Source organism: Marmota flaviventris, chromosome 3 (assembly GCF_047511675.1).
Source record: "Marmota flaviventris isolate mMarFla1 chromosome 3, mMarFla1.hap1, whole genome shotgun sequence".
Lineage (NCBI taxonomy): Eukaryota > Metazoa > Chordata > Mammalia > Rodentia > Sciuridae > Marmota > Marmota flaviventris.
The window spans coordinates 123,679,160-123,700,996 of record NC_092500.1 but is presented as its reverse complement, the minus strand read 5'-3'; the positions used below and the strand labels follow the sequence as shown (position 1 = coordinate 123,700,996).

The 21,837-nt window shown below is 41.6% G+C and overlaps 1 protein-coding gene across 1 annotated transcript in view; it reads left to right on the top strand.

Annotated features, from left to right (window-relative positions):
- Ano2 (anoctamin 2) overlaps nucleotides 1-21,837 on the top strand; it is a 338,934-nt gene that overhangs the window by 257,204 nt on the left and 59,893 nt on the right. The window contains exons 14-15 of the mRNA XM_027951164.2: nucleotides 3,229-3,303; nucleotides 13,834-14,029. Coding sequence (XP_027806965.2) covers nucleotides 3,229-3,303; nucleotides 13,834-14,029 — 271 coding nt within the window. The remainder of the gene's footprint in view (nucleotides 1-3,228; nucleotides 3,304-13,833; nucleotides 14,030-21,837) is intronic.

Below are 21,837 nucleotides of genomic sequence, written 5' to 3'. Positions count from 1 at the left end.
ATTCTCACCTACTGCCTTTTCATTGATTTTATTTCTAAATTTTACGTTTGCTGAAAGGGGCACTTACTTGTGTGGTTTTATTGTGAATACTATTGTGCTACCTGCTGCTTGGAGACTTATAAGCAGGACCCATAATGCAGGGACATAGACACAGACAGCAGAAACAAAGAAATTAGCACAGACAACAGCTAGGCTCATGCCTGAACAATGGTGACATTAGCTAAGTGCTTCATAATCACCTGCTTTTAATATAATCATGAAGCTGATGAGACCTTACTTTTGTATAAGCCTTGCAGTTTACAAAGCTCTCTCATGTGCATTCACTCATGTGATCCACATTTTATTTATTGTTTTGGTGCTAGGGATCGACCCCCGGGCCTTGAGCATACTAGGTAAGCACTCTACCACTAAACAATACGCCTAGTCCTGTCATCTCTTAGAAGGAGAGGAAGATGCTCAGAGTTCTTACCTCTGCACGCTTGCATTCTCTTGGCCCTCTCCATAGGTTGACTAACTTAAAACACATGGTCATTTAGTGTAATGGATACAACTAGTTTACATATTTTATAGAAAAGGAATATAATTATTTGACAGATAAAGAAACAGGTTCTAAGAATCTCCTAACCTCATTTGCCTAGTAAGTATTAGCTCTAAGAGTTCAGAATGAGATGTCTGCTTCCAAGAAAGTTCCCTTTCTGCTGTCCCATATGTTGGTGATGTGACTTTTAGGAAGAATGCACTTAAGTTAAGGGTATTTTGCCATAAATCTTCACATCTTCAATGTACTGGTGACTGGGGAGTTTTAATTGGTTTTCATTGTTACAGCCAGATTATTATGAGTAAAAACTGCTTTCTTCACTGTTCCCTTTACTAGTAATTTCGTGAGCTGGAATGCAGTCTGTAATCTTTGAGTTTTCTCTTGGCTTCTAGTGTTTGGATAGTATCTTGATGTGTGAGCACTGTGTGTATGTTGGAAGCTCTGCCTTCCAAAAAAAAAAAAAAAAAGAAAGCTAATCACTGTAAACATAACAAGGATTTTTCAACAAATACTACAATATGTACATCAAAATGAGTATTTTTCAATATAGTTGCTTTGAGAGACCCTCCAACTCAGTTGCTTTTTAATTTTTTTCTCCTTTGTATTCAAAATAGTCATGCCAGTTTCCTGATCAGATTTAGCTCTGGGGCCCTTGTCCTTGTGTTCTTGCTGGTCTCTGAGCTCCTCCTGGGCAGGCTGAGCCCTTTCCTCACTGTGTCTTCAGAATCTAGCCCACAGCCTGGTCTATCGAAATGCTCAGACCGTGTTTATTGAGTGGAACTAAATCCAGACTCATTCACCAAGACCTTGATTATAATTAGGGAGGCCTCAGTGAGAGCCCCTCGGTGTCTTCAGAATCCCCACTGATGTTGTCAGTCACCAGCCTATCTTCAGTTTTCCTTATGGATAACTTAAAAGAAAATGCTTCCAAGATACTTTAAGGAAAACACCAGTGAAACATCAGGAAAACAATGAGTGACACTAAGAATTAATACTGAAGGAAAATGAAGGAAATTCCCTTCTTTTTGATATCTGACCTAAGTTAGAAGATTATGAGTGAGTCCTCTTCCAACCCCATTAGAAATAGAATTATTTCTAATAGGATTATGCTCCCCTCTATTTGGAATGGTCACCACCATAGTTTCCTTGTTCTCACCATATGATGCAGCAATCTATGGGACTAGGGGTCCAGAGACCCCTAGTTATGCAAATCTAAGTATATGATTTGTTTACATATCTGTAAGTCAATATACTAATTACTAAATGATTTCAACCTTAATACTTTCTAGTCCATTTATTAAGCCAGCAAAATCCTATGCTTGGTTCCAGAAATGAGACCATTTCTTTCCTCCAGTCCCCATCTGCTCCCTCCTAAGACAACCCTCGCTCCCAAGCTGACTGATTCTTGCCTTTTGGGTATGCTGGTGTCTTCTCTATTTCATTAGCCTGTGAGACTCTGGGGCCAGTGACCATATAGTCTTTATTCTGTCTCCTCATTGTGCTTGCCTCCAAAGTCTATACGGAGCGGGCACACAGAGGATTTGGGAAAGGAGTCTTTTAGGCCAAGGTCCTTAGCTTACAGTACAGGCTTTCAAATGCTAGATGGCACTGTTGCTAGAGCCAAATCAGGTGTGTTCCAAAGTACCAGTGGAGAGAGAAAACAGAGCAGGGGGCCAGGAGCCCTCCCTTGCTGAATTTGTCTCAGACTCCCTGCAGATGCCGACCTGCTGGTACAGTGTGCTTTGCACCTTCATAAATGTGGCTTCAGAAGATCTTCACAACAATCACGTGTGGTAGTCAGGACAGCTGTCTTGGTTCTAATTTTACAGAATTGTAGCTCATCGAGAGCAAGTGCCTGGACCCTAAGTATACCACAATTATACAACAGAACTTTTTATGATTCATGCCTGTTGGCATCCCCCAACTAAAGAAGGGTGGGTCTTCAGAGTATGCTGAAAGAGGACTCTGGTGGGTAATATGTTTATCCCAGGAGAGCAGCCTGGGTGAACTGTACCCAGTCTGAGGGGAAAACGTAGGGTTCTTAATCACATCTGTTGAATGGCTCAGCTTAACCTGTGCCTCAAAGTGTTTGCATTTGACACAAAGAGATAATACAGTTGCTTTGGAGAATTAAAAATGATACTATATACAGGCTTTTTTAAAGAATAAAAATTGTGGCTAATTCATATAGTTATTAGAACTGAGGTCAGTAGTTGATATTTTATTTAGAGGATAATCTATTTAGAGAATGCTGCTTTGTGATTGGGTTGCATCTGCCCTTGTCTATTCCTTTTCTTGATTCATGAAAACAAATAAATAAAACCATCCAGTGCAGAAGACAGGGCAGGTGTAACTACTGTGCCCACTTTACAGATGAAGAAATAGAGGGTCAAAAATATAAAGATACATGTCCAACATCACACAGTTGATGAGTGATTACACTAGAACTTGAGACCAGAGTAAGGGTGAAATAAAATCTTGTCTTCATCTCACTATCATTTTCTGGGCTATGTCAGCTCATTTAGAAACCACAAAAATTAGGAGGGCCGTTGTTGACATAGAAGATAAGGCATCTGTGGCTAGAAAAATATCTGTACAGAGTGACATATGATTAATGATGTGTAAAAAATTAAGAACAAAGTATGTTATTTGTGACTTATGATTGTCTCTACTCTTCTGTTTCTTCCCAGGATGATGAAGATAAACTGACTTGGAAAGATCGGTTCCCAGGTTACTTGATGAACTTTGCCTCCATCTTGTTCATGGTAATTCCCTTGAGGGATCATGTGGCTATGACTGTGTGTGTGTGTGTGTGTATCCTGTTATGTGAATGCTGTGGGTATTTTATTCTCTTATGCTATAGCAATAATGAGGGGCGGGTAAAGGTGAAGCCAAAGTCCTGCATAGAGAAGCGGGATCTTAGAAAACAGTGAGGCCATTGACCACACATGTTTGAAGTTGGAACTTCCATAGAGAGGGTTGTGAGAGAGTGCCTTCCCATGTCCTCAGACTGAGAATGTGGAGGAGTAATACTGCTTCGAAGGCTAAGGGTGCAGAGCTGTGGCAGCCTATTTGGACTGTGGGTGGCTCTCTCTGATGATTTGTGGAATGGACCAGTACCCAGAAGCCAAAGGAAATAGCCAGCTGGAACTCTAAGTCTGATGTAACAGTATCCCTATAGATGCTGAGTTGATTTCCCTGTATTCTACCGTGGAGTTTGGCAAATCATTTTTGCAAGACCTGGGTAATCTCAGCTATGTCAGGGACAGCTGAAGGAGGGAGGAGTCTTTGATTCCTGTTCAAATCAGATCAGCGGGAGGAGTTCGTTCTTAGGAGCCAAGATGGATAAGACAATAGTAACTTAAGCTACAAGACCTCAGGAAAGCTGAACATCAAAGGAGCAAGTTAGAGTCACAAACACACCTGTCCCTCTTTATGGGGATATTATATTTATTTATTTAGTATTCAAGTGTCTCTGTGTAAGGAGAATGTGCACTTACATCTCAGAGTATTTCTAAGCTGGAATACACATTAGTTGCAGGGTGGAAGAGGAATAACTTATTCCAAAAATTAGGACTGGAAAAGCATCATAATTTTATGGGCCCAGTGGCCAGAGATACCTCTGACCCTGGTTTGAGATTATAATGGCGATTATTTTTACCATCTTGATTATAGAAGACAGGAGCCACATCCTAATCCCAGGTATTTAAGAAGTGAAGGAAGCTTAGATACCACCTAATTCAGCTTCTCATTTTGCAGATGAAGTGCAGAGTTGTCAAAGCTTAGCAGCTAAATTTGTTGTCTTCTCGTTGCCTAAGTATAAAGCATATAGAATATATTCAAGAATATGTGGTGAGTTGCAGTGTATTAAGCTGAAATGATATAAAGTTTAATTTAGCTCTCAAAGCCTCCTACAATATGCATATTGCTATCCAAGAGTTTATCCATTCATTCAAGAAGTACTTAAAGCATGCAACTATGTGCTTGGCATTATTATTAGTCACTGAATAAAGCAATAAACAATTTCTTCCTTAAGGAGTTTATAGACAATAAGTAAAACAGACTTCCATCTCTAGTAGAGGTGGGGTTTGTAACATCTCATTTTGCTATAATTGATGAAAAAGTTTGGATAAAAGTATTTTCCAATCTTATTAAAGCCTTGAAAGACTGGCAGGATAGTAATAACACTAGGTTGAAATTCAAATGGAAATAGGAACCAAGGAAATAAACTTTGGCCCTAATACTGATTTTACCTTAAGGACAATTTCCCATCTAGGCAAACTTAGCCTTTGGTTTTTCTGGTTTTATAGGAATGAAGAAGATAGAAATCAGGGACTATGACTGTTTCAAAATGGAAGAATATTTCACAACACTGTAATGCAAAGAATTAGCCTCAAAACATGAATAATCATAAACCAATGAAAAGGACAGTGCAATTAAAAAACTGGAAAAATAGGTACTTCGTAAGAGAGGAAATTCAAATGGCCAATAAATCTAGAAAAGAGTATGCAATCTCATTAGTAATCATGGAAATTCTAATTTAAGCCACAGTAAAATACCACATGTACCCAACAGATAATATGCCATTAAAAAGTCTGTCAATAACAAGTGTTGGAAAAGATATAGATCAAAAGAAACTTTTATACGCTGCTGGTGGGAGTGGAAATTTTTAACAAAAGACACTTTAGAAATAGGCTGGCATTATCTAGTAAAACTGAAATTTATGGCCTGAAATTCCACTCCTGGGTATATGCCCTGGAAAAACTTATTTGCATGCACAGAAAATGCATGTACAAAAAAAATGTCTATGGAAGCACTGTTTATAATAACCCCAAACTGGAAATAATCCAAATGCCTATCCCCACTAGAATGGATAAACAAATCGAGGTATATTTATACAATTAAGTCCTACATAGTCATGGAATTGAACAAACTAATGGCAACATGGGTGAAAGAAACCAAAACAGAAGAATAAATGTGGTTTGATTCTAATCAAAGTTCAGAAAGAAACAATCCTAACTCTGCTGTTTAGGGGTACATACCCAAGTGACAGAACTATAAAGGTAAGCAAGGAAATGATTGCCACAAAATTCAGCACAGTGGTCAAATCTAAAAAGAGAAGCTAGTGAAAGTGGGCATTGGGTACCAGGGAATAGGAAGGAGGGCATGCAGAGATGCTGGCTGTTGATCTGGGTTGTATTGGAGTTTTCTTTGTTCATTCAGCCGTGTGTGCATGTATATGTGTAAAAGGAATTTGTCCATATGTTCACAATAAAATTTAAAAATACACAATATGCATGTATTAAATAGGTTGGTCAGGGAAGTTCTCAGTAAAGAGATTTTTATCAGGGATCTGGATGAGGGGAAAGAGCCAGTCACATGGGAATTCTAGGGGAATATTCTAAGCAAAGGAAAGAGTGAGGGGAGAGGCTCCGAGGTAGGTGGAGTTTGGTGTGTAGAGGAACAGCAAGCAGTAGCTAGAGTGTGACTGGAGCTGAGTACCCTAGAGAAAGGGACAGGTGGAAGGAATGTGGTCAGAGAGATCATAGGGAGCCAGGATATATGGGCCCCGCAGGCCACAGCAAGGACTGGACTTACCTAAGTGATATGGGAATTCCAGCGAGAGGTTTTGTAGAGGAGTGACCCATTCTGACATCAGAAAGGTCATTCTGCTGTAGTGAGAAATGTTGTTAGGAAAGCACAGTTAGGAAGAGGGAGATTGCATGGGAAGCGATTGCAATAATTCAATAAGTATGGTGGCCAGGCTGGGGTGATAGTGAAAAGTGGTCAGGTGCTGGTTCCATTTCAAAAGTGGACCTGAAAGAATTTGATCTTGTTATATAAAATGCAGAGAAATGGAGCATGGCTCTATGCTTCTATCTTTAAACAAATAAAAAGGCTGCACGTATCACTTACTGGGATGGAGAGAAATTCTAGAGTTGTTCTCATGAACGGATGTGACTCTAGAGCTCAGCTTCTCATCCAGGCTGGAGACATAATAGGTTATGGATGGTATTTAAAGGCAAGAAATTGCATGAGATCACCAGGGGAGTGAGGTAAATAGGGAAGAAAAAGTTCAATGTTATAGTTTGGGAACACACGAGGAAAAAGCCAGAAAGAAGATTGAAAAGGAATAGCTAAGAGAGAGCTAGGGGTCAAGAAAGTGTATCAAGAGGGGGGCAATCCATTGCATCACATGTAACTGAGAAGCCAAGGAAGAAGAGACTGAAACTAGCTTATCTATTGTCTGGGAAAAGACCTTGTACCATCATTTTCAGCTCATCAACATATAAATCACTGACCACCATCTGACAAATGCTGAAAACCAAGTCAATGGTGGATCATCTTGAAAGGTTGTTTTTGTTGTTGTTTTTTACTTCGATAGAGATCTTCTAAAGCTAGACTGAGGATGGGAATTTTGTGTGTGTGTTGTTTAGAAATAATATGTGATTGCCTTTAAAAAACAAAACCAAACCCATTTTCAACCCACTCAACTCCTAATCTTGAGATAAATGCAAGATTCTTTTTCAGAACCAAGAACTAACTGATCATCATGCCATGTTTGGGGTTTCCCCATCTGCCATGAGCAAGTGCTGAGCCCAGGATGTGTGAGTGGGGGCTGGGCGTGGAGTGTAAGATTGCAGGGGAAGCAGGTAGCCCCCTCTGGATCAGCCTTTTATAGTCCAGTCCTCAAGCCTGGTCTAAGCTTACTGACCTGGGACAATTTTTATAGTACCTCTTTTTTTTTTTTTTTTTGCTTTCAGAAGTAATTTAGGTTGGATAATAATCCAAGTTGTACAATAAATTATGTGGTTCCCTACCTATTAGATTTTTATTTATTTTTTATTTTTTGGTACTGAGGGTTGAATCCAGAGGCACTTTACCACTGAGCCACATCCCTGGCCCTTTTTATTTTTAAGTTTAAGACAGGGTCTCACCAAGTTGCTTTGGGCCTTGCTAAGTTGCTGAATCTGACCTTGAACTTACAATCCTCTTCCCTCGGCCTCCTGAGCTGCTGGGATGACAGGCATGTGCCTCTGTGCCCAGCTAAAAATTCTTTTTTGGTACTATCTTTCCCTTGTTTCTTTATGTTTTTTTAAAAAGCGCAGTCTTCTAGAAACAAAAAGGAGGAACAAAAAGAGGAGCTTACAATTATCCTAAACAAGGTGTGGAGCATGAAATCAAGGAGCTAGGGTGGTGGTTAGGAAAGAATAATATTTTGTCAGGAAATGATGGTCTACCCAGAGCACCTACTTCAATAAAGACCAATAAAGATGAGTATCTCTCATCTCCTTCCTTCCTCCACCATTTGTGACTGCTCCTTGGCAGAAGGTGGCAGGATCACAGCTACTAGGAGAGATTTAGAGGTACTATATGCCAGTTGGGTATAATTTTTATGGGGTGACAAGAGCAAAGAAAATCCCTTTGCCGTTTCATTTGCCCTGTCATGTTGGAAGACGGCTTGAACAAAGATGAATTTTCTTTCTTTTCCAATCTTCTTGAGTTATAAGGTTTTTTTTCTTTCTCCTTTTTAGAATTAACTCTTTGTTTTCTCTTTTTGTTATTATTTTTAATTGTTAAAAATTATACATAATAGTGGGCTTCATTGTTACATACTTATGCATGCACACAGTGACGATATAATCTGGTCAATTTCATTTTGCAGTACTTTCCCTTTCCCTCTCTGCTTCCCTCCTCTGGTTCCCTTCCTTCTACTTTCTCTTTATAAGGTGGGTTATTGTCAGAGGCCATATCCTTCTAAAGCCTGAGCTTTCCCCTCATGCCCAATATGATCATTTACTTACACCTGTGGGCTGGGGAACCACCATTGGAAACCTACTCCTACTCCCTTGCCTGGATGGCTACAATAGCACCTTACATCAACTCCCTGCTTTTGCACTGCCCCTTACAGATCATCAGCACACTGAGTTTTATTTTTTAAAACTTAATTCAAATCCTAACACTCCTCTGTTTAAAACTTTTGGCTTCTCATTTCCTGATGTACAGAAGCCAATGAGCAGGGCTGACCCCTCCTCCTGGCCACCCATCTCCTACCCGACTCTCTCCTTGCTCACTCTGTACCAGCCACCATCTGCCTCAACACCTTCCCTCTCATTCCTTCCTTCAGGTGCTTGATGAGAGGTCCCCTTCTCACCTTGGCCTTTCTCAACAACCCTATTTAAATTGCACACTATCCCCATATTCCTGTTTAACTCATTTGTCCCCACAGTTTTTATCACATTAGAGTTATTGTATATTTTATCTATCTATGTGGTTATTGTCTGTCTTTTCCCACTAGAAGATCAACTACACAAAGGGAATAATTTCTGTTGTAAAATTTTTATTAACACGTTAGTTATACATATTAACGGGAGTCCACGTGGTATTTCCAGACATGCATAAAGCATGCATTGATCTTATTCAACCACACTTCTTCCACTCTCACCCTAGCTCTCCTCCCTTCCTATTCTCTAGTAATATCTCTTCTGCTTTCAGATTGACTCTTTTAAAAATAGTTTCTACATATGAGAGAGAATATGTGATGCTTGTTTTCCTATGTCTGGCATATTTTTTTTAACACAGCATTCTCTAGTTCCATCCATGTTACTGTAAATAACAGGATTTCATTCTTCTTTATGGCTGGATAATACTCCATTATGTATATATACCACATTTTCTTTACCTGTTCATCTGCTGATGGGCACCTAGGCTGATTCCATGGCTTAGCCATTGTGAATAGTGCTATAATAAACATGGGCATGTAGGTATTTCTTGTATGCCAACTTCATTTCCTTTGGATATATACTCAGGAGTGGGATAGGTGAAACATATGGTGGTTCTATTTTTACTTTTTTTTATATGAACCTCCATATTGTTTTCAATAGCGTCTGTACTAATTTACATTTCTGCCAACAATGTATGAGCTCTTTTTTTCTCTACAATCTTGCCAACTTTTATTATTTTTTGTCTTTTTGACAATAGCTGTTGTAAATGGAGTGAGATAGAATCTCATTGTGGTTTTGATTTCCATTTCCCTGGTGGCTAATGATATTGAGCATTTTTTCATATGTTCATTGAACATTTGTATTTCTTCTTATAATTTTTTTTACTGCTATATTCCTGACACTTATTACTGTGATTGGAAGATAGGAAGTGCTTCAGACATGTGTTAGAATGAATGATGTCAGGGGAAACTTCTTATGTCAGTGATAAAGCCATGATATATATGTGTGTGTGTGTGTGTGTGTGTGTGTGTGTGTGTGTGTGTGTTGAGGCTTTTGGTTTGGTTTTGTTTTTTGTTTTTTAAGCTACTAGACTACTGCATTGTATCCTAGGTTGGACAATCTCCCACTGGATCAGCAGAGGTTGCTTCTGCCTTATTCCTGCATGCTTCTCCTCTCTTTTCTGGAAAGTTCTTCCTCTTCCTTATTCTTTCAGAGAAGCCCATAGGAATCTATCTTAAACTTTTTTCCACAAGGTTTCCTCTGACTATTCTACTCTCGGCTGAAAGCTTACCAGAAGCTCATGAACCAAGCGAGGCCTGTGACGGATTAGCTACTTACTAGGGTTACCCTGTTGTATGTGTGCAATGGTTTCTCAACTTTGCTTCAGAGTGGAAGTCCTGGAGTGTAGGGACAAGGCTATTTCTTCTTCCTTTTTTGTAGTGTCAGATAGTACTCTGGGATCTGTAGCTTGATTTAACATTGCAGTACCATTTTTTTATGCCCCAGAGATCAAGTTATGGGATTAAAACACAAAAGGCCACAGGAACTATGCTAATGTGATCATATGCAAGGTGACCAGGTCACCCATAGCTGAGAATCAGCAAATTTTTACCAAGCTGCCTCCACACTGAAACGGCATAAGCCATAGAATGTGACCCCAAACCAATTTTCTTTCAATATAGTTGTGGGAGACTGATCACAAACATGTAATAATATACCCAGTGCAGTGGTTTACACAATAGATGATCAATAAAATTGTTATATTTAATAAATGAAGTTAATTATATCATACAGACACAAGTAATGGACATGGTATTGGATTTTGCCAGAAGACCTGAGTTTTAATATCAGGGTGGGATTGTAGACTTAGGAACTATAGAGCAGGGTTGGATCATCATTAGATCTCATTTATAAAAAGCATATCTTGCATGGCCATTGTAGTGATTAGTGCAGGGGAAGATGTGCATTGAATAACGACATCAGGAAGGCACCCTTAGCATCTCAGCTCTGCCATGTCCCCTCTAGGCCTTAGATCAATTAGATTGTTGCTTCTTGGACCTCAGTTTCCTTTTGTACAAGACCAAAGCCTCTCACCCATGTCCCATGCTGGTGGTGGAAATGGGGTTCCCCTCGGTGGAATGGGCTGGTTGAGAAATAAAAGCTAAGAAAAATAGAATGGTGAAAAAAACCACAGAACACAGAAAGTAGTTTCAAAAGCGGGGCAGGATGGGCAAGCCGATCAGATGGATTGAGCTTCTAGATTATGGCAAAATGGAGCCTGTGCCTGCTTTATTTATATCAGGAAACATCAAAGGCCTTCCATGGAATGTTCTTCTCCAAAAAAGGTTAAAGGTGGGCTGTCCAGTTCCCAACAGGTTACTACTCCCATCTCCAGAGCTACGATGAGGGATCTTCCTAGCAGAGCAGATATAAAGTTTACATGCATTGGATAATCTATTGCCCATGGGAGAGCCACCGATAGTTCGCAATGCCAAACCTAAATCTCCCTGGCTTCCATACTGAGAGAAGATCCTCATGTAATTTACAGATGGTTTCCCGCAAAAGCCTATATGAGAATGATTCCTAAATGTTAAAATTCTTTAATTCCTACCACAATCCAGGAGACTAGGAGTAGAGCCATACCAGTGGCTTTGAGCAAATCCCTTCCCTTTGCAATGCCTGCTTCTTGGTCTGCAAAATGATCACAGGACTGAGTTGGTGCTCTTCAAGTTTTCCCAGCTTGAAAACTGTAGAAGCTAGAGATGCTCTTGGAAATAGCAAAGGAGAGGTTCAGAACCTGATTTTTTCAAGGGATAGAAAACAAAGACCAGAGAAAATAAGGCTGCAAAGAATAATCAGAGACTGGAGAGAGGGTGTTGGAGATAGGGATACAGGGAAAGAGAGGCTAGGGATGAAGCGGGCTTCCGAAAGTGAGCACAGAGGTGCTTTTGGACCTGAATAGGGATCTTGTTAAAATGCAGATTCCAGGTCAGTAGGCCTGGAGTTGTATATGAGATTTTCCATCTCTATCAGCTCGAGCTGGTGTAACTGAACTGGACCACACTTTGAATGGCAAGGAAGGGTGTTCTTTTGTTTCTGACTCTAGCAGCCAGCCTTTCAGAGAAGCCCAACAGCTCATCTCCTCCCCTTTGGGTCCTCCATGTCCCTACCCCAAAACCCTAAAGCAAAGGATGTTTTTGCTATTTTTTTTTCTTCCATCGTTCACCCAATCATGCATGCATGAGTACACACACACACACACACACACAACACACAACACACTCACTCCTCAATGACCTGACCTCCACTGCTTCATCAATACTTCCATCACTGGTCTTCACTGCAAAAGTGATTTTGGGGGAAAAGAATCTCACACCACATTTTCCAGGCCCTTACTGTCTGGCGGTGACAATCCCAGAGGAGCAGGAAGTGAAATGTCTACATTGTTGGAGCAGGGTGATGTCATGTCCAGGTCTTCCCACTCACATGGTAGTCGTCCCTCCTTTGTCCTGCAGGCTGGTGTCTCTGTTGTTCCCACCCCCACCCTGAACCCTAAGTCAGGCCTCCCACAAAGTGTATTCCCCATCTATACTCCCCTACACATACACACACACACACACACACACATTTTACCCAGAGAACACTACCTTCCTGCCTCTCTTAGCAAGGGCTTCTTTCTCACACCATGGTCCACAGGGCATATACTAATATTTATAAAGCATAACAACAGGATAAAAAGCTGAGTCTGCCATCAGTACCCCCAGTTTCAGCATCGCCAGCACTCTCTGGAGCTCTGAAGGTGTCTATATCTGGACACATCTGCAACCCATTTCCAGCCCACCAGAGTGTCATTCACACTGCCTGTGAAGCCCTGCCCAAGCCTCAGCCCCCCCTCTCCTTCTTCCCTCCCTCCAGAACATGTAGTCCAGCATAGGTTCTGCTTTCAGAAACTTATACCTGCCCTTTTCTCCCCCTACTTTTCCCATTTAGCCTCCATAGCCAGTGCCACAGTCCCCAGTTCCCTAGAGGGAATAGGACCCACAGCCTCATTTGCAGAAAAAATGCTAAAAAAAAAAAAGAAAAGGCTTCAAGAGACTGAAGCAAATTAGAATTCACTCTGAGCACAGGATGCACCTAGCAGTTGCCTTTCCTCCCTCTGTGCTCTCAGAAATGTTTACCCAGGGCACTTTCTTCTCACAGCATCCTGTAAATGGTCCATCCTTGGTTGTGATGGGGAGAGGAAGGAGAGTGGGGATATAGGAAAGGAGTGGGGCTCTTGGGCTGATGTAGGTCTAGGAGAATCCCTTATTATTCTTAGTTCTAGAAATAGGAAATAGGGGACTTGGAGGTCAAGTGGCTGGTACATTTCCTTTTGGAACACAGCAGCAAGAGATTTACGTACCAAGTGAAAAATATGCCGCTCCCATTTTAAGTCACCTGATAGAGAAATCATCCTGAGGACTGAGTTTGAAAATATCACTCCTGATTTATTTCCCCTTTTGAGTAACCAACAAGCCATAGCTCATCCCTTTGCAGCTCAAACACCTTTTTCTGTGGCTTCCTATTTCATTTCATGGATGGTCTAGCTCACATCCCACTTCCTCTATAAATACTCCCTGGCCCACCAGATCTGCTTGGTCCCCTGAGTTCTTTCAGCAACTATGCTCTTTATTTAGCACTTAATGCATTCTTAAATATTATTTATTATTGTTCAAAAAGTGAACAATAATATAGTCAATTGAAACATACTTAATGAAAGAAATTACAGGGTGTGTTGTACCCTGCACAGTTTTCCTCCAGATTTGTGTGTGTGTATATGTGTATGCATGTGTGTGTGTATTTTAGATTGTTCAGAATCTGCTTTAAAACTAAAGATATTCTCCCCTGGAAAATATAGCTACACTCAGGATTCTGCATAAGGATTTGGTGGGTTTGCAGTTCCTTTATTGTGCACTGAAGGATTGCGGCTTAATAACACCTTATGTAACAGACAGTACTCTAAACTGAACAAATAGTAGGTGCTCAAGAATTGCTTGCTGATGTGTGTCTCTCACTGTTTGCCATGAACAGATTGCCCTGACATTCTCCATTGTCTTTGGGGTCATTGTGTATCGGATCACAACTGCAGCTGCTCTGTCTCTCAACAAAGCCACACGCTCCAATGTCCGGGTGACAGTGACAGCAACAGCAGTCATCATCAACCTCGTGGTCATCCTCATCCTGGACGAGATCTATGGTGTTGTGGCCAAGTGGCTCACCAAAATTGGTACTGTGTCGCCAATCCTGTATTTGTGTTGGAAGTACTTGAATATGATCAATCCAATGTGTGGAAGGTATCCAGTAATAATGACTCCAAATCTCAAAAGGGATGGGAACAGGATGCTTTGCACAGTGCATTTTAATTAGAAGAATGCAGAAGTGCAAAAACTGTGTTCTTATAGGGCTCACCAAAGGGCTTTCCCTAAAGATGGGAATCCTTCCTGTAGCATGCTTGATTGATAGTCCTGTGGCCCATGTTGATTGCCTCATGTGACAGGGAACTCACTATCCCCTAAGGATAATCCATGGGGTCTATTCTTTTGAGCAAGGTAGATTCAACGCTTCCTGTTGAAAATTATAGAGTTTAGTTCTCCTCATTTTCCCAGCAGCATTAATAAAGTGGAGGAAAGCCTTCTGATACTTGAGCCCAAGAGGGTCTTATCTATCCCAGAAAAATCCATGCATTCCCCAGGCACTGAGCAGACTTCAAAGAGACATATCAAACTTCCCAAGCTTCAAACCAGTGAGAAAAATGTAGTGGCCTCAACATGCAGACATGTCATTTGAGCTGCGTCCTGCTGTTGCCTGAGCACCACACATTGGCATTTGTACTTATTAGATGGGGGAGGCCTGAGAGTCGAGACCCTTTCCTCATTGTACTCTGGGTGGCCTGAATACACCTTTCTTTCTTGAATTTGGGGATTTCTTTTTTGACTGTAGGGGCTAGGAGTCTCAGCCTCTTGCTCACCTCATAGAGAAGTGGAATGAATGGTATAATGTCTTTAATTCACCGACCAATCAGAAGTTAGACACTCCATAAAACTCCTCAAGAGAGCCTTCCCAAGAAGACCAGAGAATTCCAGAAGGCTACTATGTTGGTGACTTTCCCCAGCATGGCCTTTCCTCTTAGACTATATACAGCAGCACCTATGTCTGACTTCCATGTTGGTCTAGGCAGTATACCATCTGGAATGCAGGTCTGACCTAAAGAGTTATAAGTATTTTCTGTGTTAAGTATCTACATAATTATAAATATCATCTGTGTTCCTTCTAAGATTCTTGAGGAAAAAAAATTTAATTCAGTGTGTTTGGCAATTTACTATATAGTAGTCTATAGGAGTACTCAGGAATACTTTAGGGGGCTTAGGGGAGTCTTGGAGATAGAGGGACCTAACTGGAGAGCTCAGAAAAGTAGTGTTGGGTGGGCCTGTGTGTAGGAAGGAGGGAGTGGGCAGGAGAAGTGGAAGGTTCCTGGAAGAGGAAACAAAGGGAAGTGTGGCACTGAAGGGACAGTTCCAATCCCTTGGGTTCACAGAGAGGTAGGTGGCATGTGGGCCACGTGGACCACTAAGAGAATTTTGGTGGATCTTAATGCCAGAGGAACAAAAGAACCAAGCTTAGCATACAGGAAAAAGAGCATGATGTATGTCCAGGAAGCCAGAGTATCCCAGGATGGTGGATCTCTGGGACCCATGGCATACCCAGGGGTGGGAAACTGGGCCCAGGGAGTTGGCCAATACCGGGCTTTATTTTTCAGTGGAAGACTTTAAGTTCCAGGCTCAGGAAGCATTTTCTGGAGTTCAAAGGTGAATCTGAGCAGGAGTACCATCCTTCTGGTTTGATTACTGAGCCAGGAGAGAAATAAAACAAAGGCAGAAGTAGATACAAGCCAAGATAGGAGCTTTAAAACTGAAAAAGTCTGCATTGAAGGAAGTCCTCTGTAGGAAAGCCAGATAAGCTTCCTAGTACCAAATTCCTGACAGATTTATCTTTCCACGGCAGGACAGGGTGCACAGGCAGCTTTACCAGTCTTTGCACAGGGAAGATCACAGGACATTTGCTTTCTTCTGGTAGTTTGCTTCAAAGGAAGGGCAGAGACAGCTGACTGGCAAGGAATGCCAGTGTCACCCTCCATACTTTCTATCACTGAAGAGGAGAAGTGAGTGAGATGGGGAGACAAACTAAGCCAAGCTTTTCACTCCTGATATTACTCCATGTGGAGAGACCATGCCTCTCCACATGGAGGAATATCAGGAGTGAAAAGAAATGTCCTGGTCCTCTATACCTGGCCCCAATCCAATACTACTGAGGAGTTTTCTAAGAATATGATGTGCTGGAAATATTGCTTGCAAAATTACTCAGGCCAGGGTATAAAAACAATAGAATAGAGAAAGGCAGGAAGACCTAATGTAAGGGAGGTTACTGAGTGCATGGACAGGAAGTAAGGAAAAGAGAAAGAGGAAGTCAGTGATGTAGAAATTTCTTCTTACCCTCCATTTGAGTTTTCTTACACAGCTTCAATTAGTTGTAAAGATGGGAGATATGGAGATTGATCAACTATCAGAAACTCATTAACAAAAGTTTAACTAACACTTCCCTGTGCCTTAAACTCTTTTGTCTAAATCATAAGCAAAATGGCCACATACCAATTTCTACTCTGTGAAGCTGTATCTGCTGTTTCTATCAGTACTCTCCCAATCACCCAAAAAGTTCAGGATACTTCAGTTTGTTAAGCCAATGCCCCATGCTCCATTAAAGAAAACAATCTACACACTGGAAAAGAGATGGCATTCTTTTGTTCTTTGTGGCAAAGATACTCAAATGTGTTTTTAAACTACAAAATTTTTCTTTTAGCCCATTTTGTCTTCATAAAAACTATAGCCTATAAGGGAAGTATTATGTCCTAATTTTATTAAGATTCAAACTCAGATTCTGCCTTTAACATGCAGATACTTTAAATCCTATTTTGGTGTAAGTTTCCCACCATCTATATGGAATTGTTACATTGGGTATCTGCTTAGGGACCATGTGGGTGTTGTCTTGGGTTGCCGCTCTTGTTTGTCTTATATTGGATGCTCCCAGAGTGCTCAGAAAGGCACTGTTGTGTAGTAGGAGATCACTAAATTCAAGAATCCAGTGGAAGAATCTTTGAGTTCCTCTTTCTTCCCATCCCTCAATTGTGTAGCATTGGGCAGCAGGGAATTTTTCTGGGTCAAGTTTTACGGATCCTTTCTTCATATGAATAATTTTCCATCCTCTATCCATGAATCACCACCCTGTTGGGCAATTTCACATCTTAACCTCTATGCTTTTGTCTTCAGCCTCTCTCTGTGGGCCTCTATTTTGGAAATCCTCACACAGTCATCCTTTCTTAAACAGTGGATTTGGGGACATCACCACTATTCAGGCTCCCAGAGCACTGTCCTTTGCTCCTATGACAGATATAAACCTGGATTTGAGGATCTCAACCACCTACCCTCACTGTCCTGCTGCACGCCAGCCAACCCACTCAACTCACTGTCACTCCAGGCCACTCTCTAACCTCCCACCCCTGGGCCTGGCTCATGCTGCTGTAGCTGCTATCACCACCCTGGGCAACCCTCCCTATAAAGTGCACTTAAAGCTTCCTTCTCTGTGGGCACTCCTCCCTCAGTGATTTTCCTCCCTTTCTGAACTCTCTGGCATAGACCTTTCATTCAACTTGTTCATCAATCAGTTGTTCCTGGAGTGCTTACTTTGTGCCAGCCACTATTTGGGGAACACAGCAATAATAAGAGTCCAGACGCTGTTGTGATGATGTTTTCATTGTGGTAAGAGAAATTCAGTAAAGAAGAATATTTTACAGAGCCTAAGAAATGTGTGATGTGATGGGGCCCTGCGTATAGGACCAGGTGGTCAGGAAGGGCCTTCAAGGTGGTAACTTTGTAGGTGAGACCCAAATGAGAGGGGGGAAACTTCCACACAAGGATCTGGAAGGAGCACTCAAGGAACACAGAGCAGCAAAGACAAAGGCTACAGGTGGGGATAACCTTGGAGGGGGTCATGTGCTGTTGGATCTTATTGCTCATATTTGCATGTATTCCCATATTAGAATAGACTAAGCCATGCTAGGGTAACATATCGTCTTCAAATATTGGCCACATAATATAAAGTAGTGTGTGTTCTTGCTCACACTACATGTCCAGTGTGCCTGCTGCCACTCAGTGACTCAGACTGATAGAGCCCGTGGAGAACACCATGTCAAGAAATTAGAGCTTGAAGGTCTATAGAGGCTATCAGATACCTCCTTCTGGAAGCATCATCATACCTTCTGATCACATTTCACTGGCTAGAACCAGCCTAATGATGAAACAGTTGGAACATGTGTGGAAGATTGTGGCCATCCTGTGAGCAAGACAAGTCTCTATCACTTGCTCCCATCAGACTGCAAGGCTCTTCAGGGTAGTGACTCTGTCTTATATTTATTTATATGACCTATAGTATTTGGCTCATGGTGGATCTTAGCACATATTTGTGGAAATTTTTGGGAAAATGCATCTCTCTCTTCACTCATGCAATCAAGAAGAACTTTTTTCAAGAAATCCCACAGGTTAGGCATTCTGTAAGTCACAGTAGAGGCTGCCATGAGCATTTAAGTATTCACTACTTTTGACTCAGCTTGTCTGCATAAGGATTGGAGGAAATTTTGAGAAGAACAAGACAATGGCAAAGTTGTCCCAATAGGATAGAACTGACAGTTGCAACAGGGGTATCAGAACTTTCCTTGATGTCAAAGAACACTCATACTAGCAGAGATTATCATACAAAAGCAGGTGCCCAGTATACTAGCAGGCTGAGGTATGGTTTCAGGGTCACCACAGGCCTCTGCAGGGACATAAAGCTGTGAATAATGCCACCTAATGGAATGAGAAGTCTGCTAGGCTTAGGGGCTTGCTTTGCCATTCTCACGCTGGGTTTAATACCCATCTGGCTTCCTGCCCCAGATCTCCTGATAGTTGAGGAGGCTGTGACAATGTGCTTTACTTACCAGGTGCAAACAGCTGGTGTAAACAACCCCAACAAGTTCTCAAGAGTTTCCTACAAGGCTGAGTGATGAAGACCAATTTTCTGGGAGTATCCCTCCATGGGTGCAGGCATCAGGCCTATTGGAGGTTCATCTTTGCCCCAAATATTTATGACAAAAATGTCAGATGCCTTGTGAATAATCAACTCAGCAGTGGTAGATAAGGACTGCCATTTTCTCCCTGGCTTCTACTGTGACAGTGGTAATAAGCTTGGGTGCAAAACACCCTAAAATACAGAGGCAGCTCAACACTGGTGAAATGGGGTTGTGCAAAAACTGGAGGTAGCTGGGGGAATGGGTGAAGCTCTGAAGCCTTGTCAGACAGGGAACCTGGCCAGCCAAGGCTGCCAGTGTACGAAGTGTGCAGCCAGTTTCAGCAAGCACCAGTAATTGGAATTGGTATCTACGGGGCAAGGATTCTAGGGAGTGGGTGGAATGAGGTCTTTCCTCATTCCTAATGGTCTGTAGTAACCACTACAATTTTTGGAGGGATGATAGGTGGTGGTTATAGAGAAAAGATCCAAATCCTGGGGGAGGAAGTGAGCAAGAGCTGGATAGGACATCAGGATCCCAGACCCACAGGCAAATAGGACAGGCTCGGTGTGGTGAGAGGCCAAGGCATGAAACCAGGAAGCAGAAATCAAGTTGGCCAGATTGAGGCTTGCTTCCCCTTTGGGTCAGCACTCAGGGGCCTCCTGTGCATTTCAAGCAAGAGGCTTCTGAGCAGCACATTTGGAAGCAGGCTGTCTGAAAACTACAGGCTCTCATGGCCAACAAAGGCCTGTGTCATGCTTGGTTTGGAAGGGGGCCTGTCCTTACTCCATTTTGCTAGTCAAAGGCAGGAGGTGAGGCTCTGGGCTGGCAGCAGGCTTCTAGATTAAATCATCAGAATGACAAAGGCTTACCTTATAGGCATCCTCCTCCTCCTCTTCCTCTTCCTCCTTCTGATCCTCCGCTTCCTCTTCCTTTTAAAATGGTATGCAAAGTACTGAGTGGTTTGTGGAACCCTGGAAAAGATCAAAATTCAAAACTTGATGTATAGTTTCTCTTTAGTATGATTTGGAACAATCATGAGGTTGAAATATTGCCAGTTGGGGACCATCTGTATATTTAATCTTCAAAGCAACCCCAATGGGGTAAGTAATCCTAACACTTCCATTCGGAAGATGAGGAGACTGAGACACAGAGAGACAACAGAAGAGAGGTAAACATTAGTCCCCAGGTCACAGGTAGTGAGTAGTGTGAGTCTGGCCTCAGTGCCCTTGCTGACACTTCGATGTCTGACTGTCTAGTAGCTGTCCTTGTTCATCAGGAAATCTTTTTTTTCTTCTTTTTTTATTATTAGTTGTTCGAAACATTACAAAGCTCTTGACATATCATATTCCATACATTTTATTCAAGCAGATTATGAACTCCCATTTTTACCCCGTATACATATTGCAGATTCACATCGGTTACACATCCACTTTTTTACATACTGCCATACTAGTGTCTGTTGTATTCTGCTGCCTTTCCTATCCTCTACTATCCCCCCTCCCCTCCCCTCCCCTCCCATCTTCTCTCTCTACCCCATCTACTGTAATTCATTTCTCTCTCTTGTTTTTTTCCCCTTTCCCCTCACTTCCTCTTATATGTAATTTTGTATAACAATGAGGGTCTCCTTCCTTTACCATGCAATTTCCCTTCTCTCTCTCTTTCCCTCCCCGCTCTCGTCCCTGTTTAAAGGTGATCTTCTTCTCATGCTCTTCCCCCCTATTCTGTTCTTAGTTGCTCTCCTTATGTCAAAGATGACATTTGGCATTTGTTTTTTAGGGATTGGCTAGTTTCACTTAGCATAATCTGCTCTAGTGCCATCCATTTCCCTGCAAATTCCATGATTTTGTCATTTTTTAGTGCAGAGTAATACTCCATTGTGTACAAATGCAACATTTGTTTTATCCATTCATCTATTGAAGGGCATCTAGGTTGGTTCCACAGTCTAGCTATTGTGAATTGTGCTGCTATGAACATCGTTGTAGCAGTATCCCTATAGTACGCTCTTTTAAGGTCTTTAGGGAATAGTCCAAGAAGGGGAATAGCTGGGTCAAATGGTGGTTCCATTCCCAGCTTTCCAAGGAATCTCCATACTGCTTTCCAAATTGGTCACACCAATTTGCAGCCCCACCAGCAATGTACAAGTGTACCCTTTTCCCCACATCCTCGCCAGCACTTGTTGTTGTTTGACTTCATAATGGCTGCCAATCTAACTGGAGTGAGATGGTATCTTAGGGTGGTTTTAATTTGCATTTTTCTGACTGCTAGAGATGGTGAGCATTTTTTCATGTACTTGTTGATTGATTGTATGTCCTCCTCTGAGAAGTGTCTGTTCAGGTCCTTGGCCCATTTGTTGATTGGGTTATTTGTTATCTTATTGTTTAATTTTTTGAGTTCTTTGTATACTCTGGATATTAGGGCTCTATCTGAAGTGTGAGGAGTAAAAATTTATTCCCATGATGTAAGCTCCCTATTTACCTCTCTTATTGTTTCTCTTGCTGAGAAAAAACTTTTTAGTTTAAGTAAGTCCCATTTGTTGATTCTTGTTATTAACTCTTGTGCTATGGGTGTTCTATTAAGGAATTTGGAGCCCAACCCCACAATATGTAGATCGGAGCCAACTTTTTCTTCTATTAGATGCAGAGTCTCTGATTTGATATCAAGCTCCTTGATCCATTTTGAGTTAACTTTTGTGCATGTTGAGAGAAGGGGATTCAGTTTCATTTTGTTGCATATGGATTTCCAGTTTTCCCAGCACCATTTGTTGAAGATGCTATCCTTCCTCCATTGCATGCTTTTATCCCCTTTATCAAATATAAGATAGTTGTAACTTTGTGGATTAGTCTCTGTGTCCTCTATTCTGTACCATTGGTCCACCCTCCTGTTTTGGTACCAGTACCATGCTGTTTTTGTTACTATTGCTCTGTAGTATAGTTTGA